At 40.0% G+C, this 12400-nt stretch overlaps 1 protein-coding gene across 3 annotated transcripts in view; it reads right to left on the bottom strand.

Moving 5' to 3' along the window:
* Window positions 1-12400, bottom strand: part of MKLN1 (muskelin 1) — a 187118-nt gene that overhangs the window by 88610 nt on the left and 86108 nt on the right. For all 3 annotated transcript variants that reach the window (XM_038377144.2, XM_038377231.2, XM_038377585.2), the window contains one exon: window positions 3823-3935. In XM_038377144.2, coding sequence (XP_038233072.1) covers window positions 3823-3935 — 113 coding nt within the window. The remainder of the gene's footprint in view (window positions 1-3822; window positions 3936-12400) is intronic.

Below are 12400 nucleotides of genomic sequence, written 5' to 3'. Positions count from 1 at the left end.
GGACATGTAATATATCATATATACTGACAGTATATTTTATTTGAATTCTGAATATGCCCCCTTTAAATAATCAATAAAAGCCCCACATCACACTGTAAACCTCCCTCTGCTTCAAATTCCTCTCAAAACTTTGCATGAAGTCTTCCAAGATTTCCCCATAAAACTACCCTAATGTCTCCTTTCTCCTCCAAGCCATTTTTCTCCTCTTAGTTCTGATTATCCGCTCCCATCTTCAAAACCAGTCACTTTTCCAAGATCCATCCTCCTTACACCCCTGGTCTCTCCCTTTTCCCAAATTTACCTCATTCTCTCCCCCTCATCCCCAAACCCTTACTTCTCTCCTCAAACTGTTTTTTTGACACCTGTCTCCTTTACTCCTTCTATATTGTGCCATTTTCCCTTTCCTCAATAGCTGCCCCCTAACACCTAGCACCGCTAGTGCCTGTCATCTCAGCGGTTTCCTAGGGACTGTCCTCCCACAGCTATCTCATAGTACTTTGTCATCACATAGCGTCCACCATCCATAGCTGTCTTCCTCCACTATATCAATGCCCCTCACAGCTCCTCCTTCCTCTCCCGTTAAAGCGAGAAAGGGGAAGTGGAGGAGCATTAACTCAGGCAGAAGCTTCTATCATGTTCCAGCCAGGCCCCTCCTGCCCTACGGATGCTCAGAGCTAGCAGTAATGGTGTCCAAACAAAGAAGGAACAAAGGAAATGAGCCCAGTGCAAGCATGAGCCAGAGCTATAAGCTCTTATTTGTCCAGCAGGAGGACATGGCACACTTTCCATCCATCCCTCCCTCCCCACAGCACAAGACAGCAACTGCATCCTGACTATTGAGCTATTCATAGCTAATCAGCAGCCGGCAGGAGGAAAGATGGGAGAAATAGAATGCTGAGCATTGCTGCAAAAAGCAACTTCAGAATCTCTTCTCTGCCCTCTACTGCTTTCACACCCCCCTTTACAGCCTCCAGAAGTTTGGGGGGGGGGGGGGGAAAGAAGAGCATGAAGATATTCACCAATCCCGCCCGGTAATTATGCCCATACCTCATTATCTTCAGTTGGGTTGCACAAGTACGTGAACCATGATGCACCATAGGTAATGCATTTCAATACAGACAAATGGGAATTTATACATGTAGAAACAAGGAATGCAGGTCATACCTATAGAATGGGGGAACTGTATCCTTGAAAGCAGTGATTCTGAAAAGTATTTAAGAGTTATAGTGAGCAAGCTTCTCAACAGGAGCTCTCAGAGCAATGCTATGGCAAACAGGGCTTATGTGATCCTTGTATAAACAAGGAGTTGCAAATAGGAGAAGGGAGGTGATTTTACCTTTGTATATGGCACTGGTAAGATTGATACTAGAGCACTGTGTACAATTCTGGTGTCCATATTTTAAAAAAGATTTTTAAAAACTGGAGACGGTCCAATTGAGAGCCACAAAATTGATTCAAGAACTGGAAAAAAAAATGCCTTACAGCAGAAGACTTACAAAAAAATTCAATATGTTTAGATCAAAAAGACAGTGCATAAGAACCATCATGGGGAGAAAATACTGGGTGCTAATGGGATTTTTAGAAAAGACAAAAACAATGGCTGGAAGTTAGAGACAAACTCACATTAGAAATAAGGCACAGATTTTTAAACTGATTAACCATTGGAACAAACTAACAAGAGAATGGTGGATTTTCCATCTCTTGATTGGAAGAGATCAACAACAAGTGCCTTTCTGGAAGATATATTTTATCTAAACACAAATACTTAGGTTTAATACAGGCGTTAGTGGGTGAAATGTAATAGCCTATGATATACAGGAAGTCAGACTAGATGATCTAATGGTCCCTTCTGGCCTTGAACTATGAATCTATAAATCTTATTGCTGCTTTCTACTAGCCCAAACTGCAGCAGGTCCAAAAGCTTCATGCATCAAACAAAGCAAAACAGGATTAAGGTCAGGGTACAAGCAAAAACACTAAAGCTCTTAGGATTCCAAAGCCTCTGGCATTCCTCCTTTTAGTTAGGTTCAAATTTTTAAGTGCCCCTTTTATTTGTGTAGCTGAAAGAAGCTGAAGGAAGTAACAAGTTCTTTCTGTACTGATATCACATTCCAGCACTGGTTCTGAAGCTACAGTAGGCAGACTGCTTGTTCAGTGCTGTCAAATTATTTCCACACATGGTACTTGCTGAATTCTATCTTGTTGTATGAAGAAGAATTTCTGGACAAAAGAACCACAAAACCAATATATATATATACACACCGTATAATACATTGATGATTATTTCACCCACTGGACAGATGACAAACCTCCTCATTGATTTCCACCACAACTTCAACAACCACCACCCATGCATTAAACACTTCTCTGGACCACCCACACCAGCATCAAGTTCCTGGACACCATGATTAGCTTCAACAATGGAACCCTACTGACGATCTACAAAAAAATCCCTCGGATCACTACACTTACCTTCACAGATGTAGTAACCACCCCAAACACACTAAGAAATCTGTTATCTACAGCCAGGCACTCAGCTATCACGGAATATGCTCTGAGGAGAATGTCCGGCATATACACCTAAACATACTCAAAACCACCTTTACCAAACAAGAACACTCCACCAGAGAAGCAGACTGCATCACTGAAGGGGCCATCCAAATACCCTGATAGAACCTGCTTCAATTACAGATATGAAACCCCCTCTGCCCACCCTTAGTTGTCACCTTCCACCCCACACTGAAACCCATATGAGTATCTAGCAACTACAGCCCATATTTAAAGGGGACCCTATCCTGAAAGAAATATTTCCTGAAACTCCCGCCCCCCCCCTTTCTGGCTTTCAAACAACCCCCAACCTCATCATCAAAAGCAAGCTCTCCACAGACCAGGGCACACCAGTTCAAAATGGGACCAGACCCTGCCAGAACAGATACAAAACCCACAGACATATCTCCACTGCTACAAAGATCAACATCCCCCCCAAACACATCTTTCAAGATCCATAGGTCCTACACATGCCTATCACAACATGTGGTGTACCTCACGCGGTTCACTAAATGCCCCAATCAGAACTATGTGGGCGAAAACAGACACTCTACGCTCTCGAATGAACTCACGTAGGAATATGATAAAAGACAAAAACACCCATCGCCTGCGGGTAAACACTTTTCACAAAGCGATCTCTCTGTATCTGACCTTTATGTCATCTTCAAATGAAGCCTGCACAACACTTTCAAAAGATAAGCCTGGGAGTTTAAATTCACAATTATGGTTTTAATAAAGACCCTGGATTTACAGATTACAACAATCTGTAGCCCAACCATCCTCGTTTTTGTCCTATGACTAAAGACATGTTAAAAGGCCACATCACCTTGAATGGCCCTTTAGTATATATTCTAGCTACTTATGCTAAACCTGTTCAATCTTTTATTTAGCTGTGACACTGAGTGCCTTTCCCAGACCTGAACAAACACTCTGTGTAGCTGGAAAGCCTGCCTCTCTCATCAACAGAAGTTGATCCAATAAAAGATATTACCTCACCCACCTTGTCTCTATCTTGTGGGTTATTCTGCTATTGACAAATAAAATCACTTCTTCCCTCCTCTACTCTGAAAAGTATTTGAGACTGAGAAGCCACTTTATTTCACAGTCTCCAATATAAGCACTTCAAAAGTCCAGTAGATCAGCAGTGTCTGAAACCGGAACCTTAATGCAAGCAATACTCTAACACAAGTATTACAGAAGCATGACCAATTTTGTAACTAAGAGAGGACACATTTAATCAGATACTAGTAATATGAATGTTTGGGGGAAATTTACCTCTTTTTCGGTATCTCTAGATATACAGGTCCACTGGTTTTCCTTCACACTGTATGCCCAGAAGTCAGCCAGATCCTGAGTCCCATCCCAGCCACCGAACAAATAAACAGTTTCTATAAAAATGTAAGAACACATGGATTTAAAAAAAAAAAAAAAAAACAACAACACAAAGCCAGTTAATTTGAATGCCTTGAAGAGGCATGATCTTAAAACAAACTTATGATCTAGATAGGATGAAAAGACAGCACGCATTAATCAATTTCTAAGTCAGTGGACATGAGAACTTGTACTAATTTCAAGCCAGTTCCTTTCTGAATACAATTCTCTCTGACTTGTTAATTTAAAGAGCAATGGGAAGGAGGTGGTTTATCTAATAATTTAGGTTTTCAGAGGGGCTTGACACAGCCCTCTTGGATATACAGCCAATTTTCTAGGCTATTCTGATTTTATTTATAATGTCTATCTCAGAAGGGAGAATCAAATCCAGTATTTCACTGTACAAGTACTGGAGAAAAGGACAATTTTTTTTTTTTAAGTCAACCAATATTCATGTTCAGGATACTGTGAATAAGTACAGCTTGTTCAACAGGATGTTGGGCTTTTGTATTGGATGTGGTGAGAACTATCAACTAGAACCTGAGATTGGGTTCTATTCCAAGCTCTGGCAGGCCTGATATTCGACATGGACTTAGTTACAAACGTTCTAGCTTAGTCTGCCCTTCTGTAAAACAGATATACTTCCCTTAACAGTGAGGTAATTACAATTTATGAAGGGCTCTGAGACTATGACAAGTGAGGAAAGCCACACAAACAAATTAGTAGCAGAGCCAGAAAATTCCATGACTTCAAGTTCCAAGCCCATTCCTCCAGAGCTTGCTATCCCTCAAGCGTTAAATGTCAGAGTTAGAGGCATATTAAAACTATGACCCCACCAACCAATTAATGCCCAACATAATGGGCTCCAACAGGTGTACCAGGCAGTCATGTTCGGATGTAACTGAATGACTCTTCTGGGTGTGGGAGGCATAGAGTCAGCACAAAGGAGAAGTGAAAAAAATCTCAGTGTTCTGATAGGAAGAGGAGTAGGAAGCATCTAGTGTACTGGCTTCGTAGCTTTGAAGTCTCAGACTCTCTCAAAAGAAAATTTGATTTTAATACCAAAAAGCAATTGATTAGTGAACTAGAGTTCAAATTTATTTTTTCTCAAAATGTAAGAGCATTTCTAGGGGGGACAACTTTCAAAACCCTTTAAGTATTCACTTAAAGTACTTTTCTTAAAAAATTGTGCACTAGTTTACTATAACTGTCTGCCAACTTTCAATCCAGTACCAATTAAACAGCACAGTTAAAAATGTGATATAGAATTTAAATGGCTATTGACCCTTGTCTATAATTGTGCTAGTGGGCACCACCATGAAAAGGTTATCCTGGTTCATTAACTTTAATTACCCTTCCTCTTGGGCTCAGGGCTCCCAATGTTCCCCGCGAAGAGCAAGTCCCTTTGTGCACATAAATTCTCACAGTTCACAAAACCCACATTACCACAACAGCTTCATTGATAGCTGAAGAAAATAAAAGATTTGGCACATACCATGTATCCTATTGGGTCTCTGCCAAAGTGTCATGCCTGCCTATGAAGGCTTTGTTGCTCCAGTTGAAGTTTAATAGCAAACCTGAATAAATCTAATGAAAGCTAAACCTTTTATCTACCTTAAAAAAACCTGGTAAAATGAAAAAATCTTGCAAGCGTTCAAAAGGAGTGAAATGTCATCATAAAGTAAATACCAATGGTAAGCACCTCAGTGCTTACAAGTGGCAATGAAAAGACAAATGTACACAAACAATGTCAAATTTGCTTTTATTCTTACTGCATAACTACATTCCAGCTCAGTAATAAAGGCTCCATCATTACCCAGTCCAGAATGATTAACATTCCTTCCTTTCTACTGGCTTTTTAGCCAATGCACAAAAAAATCCAACATCTTTTATTTTATTGTATTGCCAGCACAATTTTTGTACTGTCATTTATTTATTACAGGAAATTTTTTAGAAGGACATTGGTGTTTCCAAACACAAATTTATCTGCCGCCAAGAGATTCATGGTTACTTTTTTTTTTTTTTTTAAACAAACAGTTTCTTCTAATGTTTGCAACTATTCTTCCAAGGTTTAAGTAAAATGTATTTTTATCCTTCACCAAAAATCCAAAGTAACTCAATTTTGTAGCAACTGTTTCACTTCCTAGCTCCCTTTATATATGTACACTATTCCACCACCAAATTGGATATCTGAGACATCCTCCATAACTTTGTGCTTGCCATTAAGTCATCAATTTTATTACATTCATAGTCTCTGTCATACTGCATTTATCTCTGTTCACAGCATAACAAAATAACACACTGTAGTATTGGAAATACTGTGGTAACAGTTGGTAAATGATGATTATGCTGCATTGGCTGTTCAGTGCAATCACGGTATCTGTTTTCCCTAAACACACTTACACATACAGCTACTAGGCCTATGATTGCAGTGAAAATGTTTCAGCAGGATCCAAGATTTGTGAGGGAGGACAAGTCTGGTGAATGCATTTGGAGCAGTCTGATGGTGTTACCGACCCTCTTAGTCTTGGCTTAGGCAACATATCATACTTATGGGTACAGAGGCTGCACTTTGAAACTTTCAGTTGACTTTTAGAAAACACAATACTAGTATTAGTGGTATTCCCCATTTTAAGTAAATGGGCTAGTTAGTCAGGACAGGGACCACATGTTCCTGTGTGTTTGAAGACTGCCTAATGTAATGAGGCTCAAATTCCAATTGAAACCTCTTGGTAATCTAGTCAATTTAACATCTAAAATGGCAAAAAAAGGTAATGTCTTAAAAGTACAAAAAAGTACTAAAAGGTAAAACGAAGCTTCACATACAGCCATTATAGGGAAACAATTCAATCTCACAATGATTAGTGACACTGAGGGAGAGAAGATAAAATTGATCCATTCCCAGTGGTGCTATTCTGATAATAGAAGTTACAAGATGAAAATACAGAAGTGCAGGTAGTGGAAAACCTCATCGTCACTCAATTCTTCAGATACAACTGAGAGTCAGACAGTATTCCAGGACAAGGTCTGCAAGTCTGATACAGCATTCCAACCTGCGTGTCCAGAAAGGCTCACAGGCAGCCTTATCGTTCTGTCTGATGCGATTAAAGATCACTAAAAGTATTAATTCTAAGGTGGTACAAAAGAGCTATAACTACATATAAGAATAGGAACAAATTCATCCCAGGCAAGGAATCCTACATTCTCACTTGCTCCCTCAGAACCTCAAGCAGACCAACCAAAGAAATACATAAAATAGCAAATGTGCAAGTTAAAGCTGCTTGTCTTCAATTACTAAGGAACACTGCAACTCTTCAAGGATGCGTGCTGCTTCCATTGGGCTGCTTTTCTAAATATCAAATATCTGTACTATGATCAAGACCAGTTTTGCATGCAAAAGACAGGAGAGGAAGTGTCTACTGTGTATCAAAGTTGAACAGAGACTGATGCAATATCAGTTTACATAGTAGATATTTTTCTACCATGTATCTGAGATGTGAACAATCCTTATTTTTAGTACTATGGTAGCACCAAAAATGTGCTAGACACTGTACAGACTATAGGGAAATGATCTTTGCCTCACAGATTACAATCTAAAGACTAAAAACAAAGGGGAGAAAGGGGCAGTCTTATTGTTTCTTTGTGCTCCCATGTCTGTAACCACGTACTGTCTCTTGTCTTATACTTAGACTGTACGCTTTTTGGGAAAGGGGCCCATCATCTTTCCCCTCAGTGCGTGTACAGCACAATGGGGCCCTGCCATGACTGGAGAGCTCCCACAACAACAACATACAAGTAAAGTGATCAGAGAAGCTAAACAAACCAAATTACTTTACATTTTTTCTTTTAAAAATGTCATTTCTTGCAGGCATTGCAACGGGTACTGAAGATAAATCTGAATGGCTGGAGGGCAGTGGCCTGGCATGTCAAGGCGATTATATTGTAGTAGCACCCCAACAGCTCAATCAAGATCAGGATTCCACTGTGCTACATACTGTAAAAATATATAGGGAAAGACTCTCCCTGTGCCCAATAATATGTATTAGAGATAATGCTGCATTCTCTCCCAGCTACCCGCTCAACTCTGCCTTTCCTACTCACGGCCCAAATTTAGAATTTCTCCTACAGGTCAACCAGTAAACATTTGCAAGAGGCCATAGCACTGTTACATCCATCCAAAGCCCTTATCAGATATAATTTGGAGGTCAGAATTCCCTACTGTTCTTGCCATACCCCAAACTCAAAATTTAAAGTATTTCTTAGGAGAAACTATATTCAAGAGCACTTCTAAATTGCTTATTCTGGTAAAAAAGCAGTCCATAAGAGGCCTATTCTGTTCTCCCACTTTCTTCCCTTACTCTCACTACTGTTGCTATCGTAAACAACCCCCCTTTCCCAAGATGGCAAGAAGCTGCTAGACTAGCACTCGTCTGTCCATCCTTTACCACCATGCCTCAACCTAGATACTGCCTACCAACTTCTCGCTAAGCTTCTCTTTTTCAGAAGAGGTATTTAGTAATCCTCTCCCATCACCTGCTACACAACAAATCAGTCAGATCTCCTATCGCCAGAGAACTTGTGCATTTTACGCTTTGCAGCCATTTTCATGTCACTATTAGTCTGCACAAAAGATTACACTCCTCACTGGAAGTGTAAAAGGCAATGTAACTAAATCTCATACTAAAACGACTCTGGGTTAAATTTTCAAAAGTGCTTAAGTCACTTATAAATCTAAACCACACTGAATCAATGAGATTTAGACACTTGAAAATTTTACTTTTTTTTTTAAACACAATATACTGCAGTGTATTTAATAGCACTAATACATTATGAAGCACAGATCAAATTAAAATTGAACTAGACTTGTCAAAACAAACATTGTAATGAGTTACCCTTGCTCTTTCATTAAATTTGTCACTTGCTATCTCACAAGAATCATAACATGGCTCCTCAGACAGTTTGAATTAGCTAGATTCTACTGTACTGAAAAGTAAATCACTAGGTTCACTCATACATCATAAGATACCAATGAAGTAGTTCCCCCTCCCCCAATTCTCTCAAAATGCTTACCAACTTTTCAATAGGGTAGGCAAATACTTAGACAACTAGGGGGAGGGGAAGATTAATGTTTAGTCATATTAATTGTGTTACAATAATGGAACCAAATGAAATGCTTCTCCCAATACCTTTAATTATACCTTGTGCGCCCTTCTTTCCCCCTCAACCAAGTAAACTTATGTCTTATTCTCAGCTTTCAAGTAAGCGTCCTGAGACAGAAGCGCTTTTATTGGAGTAAAGGCAGCATTTTTTCCCTCTCCTTCCTTTCTCAACTTAAACCTCTCATCCACCTCCACCGACCCTACCCCAACCTTGGTGTCCTCCTCTGCTACTTTTCCTGCAATTCCTTTGTCTGAATCTGACTCACCATATCTCTGCAGCATTGCCCATGTGTATTGCTGCCTTGATTCTATCTCTGCTGAAACCTTTAACTAGGCCTTCATCTGTAGTCAGCTGACTATTGCAATTCCCTTTCCATTGACCTTGCCACTGCTTAGCTACCTAGTGTAATTTGCCTGCCTTCTCCAGTATAAAATGGTGGTCCTTCCTGAAAGACAGCTTGGCTTCATTCCCTTGAGAAACAATGGGAGGTGGTATCCATTTTCAAAGAGAGCCATTCTTTGTTTATCTGCTTCTCCATAAAGGAGAAGCTTTCACGAACAACAGTGGGGGGGGGGGGGGGAGGGAGGGAAAGGAGATGGGGGGGGAGAAGAGAGAATCACTATTAATCCAAATGTAGCCTACACATGAGATATTAGTGAGCCTTACCTTTGCGATGTCTGAAGGGTCTGTTTTATTTAATTGAGATCATTAGGTACAAAAATATAGTGACACTGACAGCTACATTTCATAACGGAAATATTTTTAAATAATTTTAACTTCTAAACCAGTTAATGATTTTACTTGTAAATTATCAGAGAATTCATTCTATATTCAAGAATGAAATGCTTTAATTTGGGGGGACACTACATCCTATGCCTCATATAAAAATGACTGAATCCTTGCTTTTAGTGCAAAACTCAACTCATCCTTAACTATGGGACTGCTATGAATGATTCCACAACAAAATGTGCATTGTATTCCTGTCAAAGATATGCTGTTATTCCTTAAAACCTACATTTGGCATCCTAACATTAAGTAGCAGAATTCTTCCTCAAAAAAGAATATAAAAAAAATTTAAAAATGCTATTGCTATGCTGAACCTGCCTCTCACATTTGCTCAATAAAAGCCCTGACAAAGCATGATTAAGGTCATTTTGATAAAGATACCAGCAGTAGATGTCTGAATCCTCTTACAAAAATGCATCAAGGCAATGACTCTGCTACTTGCAGCTCTTTTCAGCTAGGAATGCAGCACTGAAATTAAAGCCCATTTGGGTATTTTGCCAGAATCTACATAAGTAAGAAGGTACTGTAGTTCTGTTACAGAGCTAGGCATAGCACTTACCTCTAATGTCCTTGGGTGATGACCCATGTTTCCTTATATTAGAGCTTCCCAAATACAGTCATAACTTTCTTCCGCTAACAAGGTACAGAAAACTGTCCTGCCTCCCATATAAAAAGAGTTATTTAAAAGTACTGCAGGTCCTTCTTGCAGAAAAAAATGGAAATGGCACACTATATTCTATTTTAAACGGTATGTGCCTGTGGATGAACAAAGTTATTGTCCCTGATTTAAGTCGGCCATGACCTGGTTAATGAATATACTTCTGTATAGATACGTTAAGAGTGAGTGCTGTGGTGTTCTGTATTTGACTGGAGTACTGTCTGGTCCTAAAAAGATTATCTCACCATAAAGCTACAGCTTTCAGAGTAGCAGCCGTGTTAGTCTGTATTCGCAAAAAGAAAAAGAATAAAAAAAAGGGGGATGAAGCACTGGAACGGGTTACCTAGGGAGGTGGTGGAATCTCCATCCTTAGAGGTTTTAAGGCCCAGCTTGACAAAGCCCTATAGCTGTAGCTCACGAAAGCTTATGCTCAAATATATTTGTTAGTCTCTAAGGTGCCACAAGTACTCCTTTTCTTTTTGCATAAAGCTACAGTTATCTTAAGTCAGGAAGGACATTATGGATTATAGCATGAGCATCAGACCTTTCTGCACCATGTATATCAGACTATACTCTTGGGATACAGAATTGAGTTGCCCGTCCCCTCCATCATGCCCCTTGTGTGCAAAAAAACAAAAAAACCAAACACAAAAACAAAACAAATGAACAAAACACAACACACACCAGAAAGCAGCACTACACAAGAAGTAATTTTAGCCTCCAGCTTCACTCACAGGAGTAGCATTAGAGCAGTCCAACCAGTTTTAAAAACATTTTTAATATCACCCATTACCTTAAAGGAGAGGTAACCTAGTAACCCACAGAATCTTTAGTTAACATATTAATGTATTTATCCACTTTCATGTCCACTCACCAAAAGTCTAATCCCAGAAATACTTGTAAGAGGACAGAGTTAGTGTTGACTTGTCCGCATGACTAAACTGTTAGAAGCAACTTGACATGGAGCAAGCCACTTAGCCTTTTCCTACCTCCATTTTTACAGTCGGTAACAAGGATAATGCCAATCTTTGAAAGGCACTTGAATCCACTGATGAAAAGTGCTAAGCACAATTATCCCCTCTCATCCCCAGGTCCTCTCCAAAAAGGATGTGGACAAATTGCAGAGTCCAGTGGAAGGCAACGAAAATGATTAGGTGTCTGGGGCACATGACTTACAAGGAGAGGCTGAGGGAACTGGGGTTATTTAGTCTGCAGAAGTGAAGAATGAGGGGGGGATTTGATAGCAGCCTTCAATTACCCCTGAAGGGAGGGTTCCAAAGAGGATGGAGCTAGGCTGTTCTCAGTGGTGACAGATGACTGAACAAGAAGCAAGGGTCTCAAGTTGTAGTGGGGAAGGTTTAGGCTGGATATTAGGAAACGCTATTTCACCCGGAGGGGGATGAAGCACTGGAACGGGTTACCTAGGGAGGTGGTGGAATCTCCATCCTTAGAGGTTTTAAGGCCCAGCTTGACAAAGCCCTGGTTGTGATGATTTAGTTGGGGTTGGTCCTGCTTTGAGCAGGGGGTTGGACTAGATGACCTCCTGAGGTCTCTTCCAACCCTAACATTCTATGACCTATGTGATAACAGTTCAGCAAGTGGGGCAAGGCTTATGTTCTTTTTTTCCTTTTTCCATTAACATTAAGCATGCTTGAGGCTGCCCAGAGAGACTAGCTTCAGTTTGTAAAATATACCCCAAAGCCATGCCTAGACAAATTCCCACAGCTTTGATAAATGGGCCCAAGCACAAAAGGAAGCTTGAGCAGCCATTAGTAAAAGCAGCAGGTTTTACAATACAAACAGAATCAGCAACCTTCCTGGCTTTCTCATGAGCCAAATTAAATACCAGAAACACCCAGAGCTTCCTCATGAGCAAAA

The sequence above is a fragment of the Dermochelys coriacea genome, chromosome 1, assembly GCF_009764565.3.
Source record: "Dermochelys coriacea isolate rDerCor1 chromosome 1, rDerCor1.pri.v4, whole genome shotgun sequence".
Taxonomy (NCBI): Eukaryota; Metazoa; Chordata; order Testudines; family Dermochelyidae; genus Dermochelys; species Dermochelys coriacea.
This window is presented reverse-complemented; position numbering and strand designations above follow the sequence as displayed.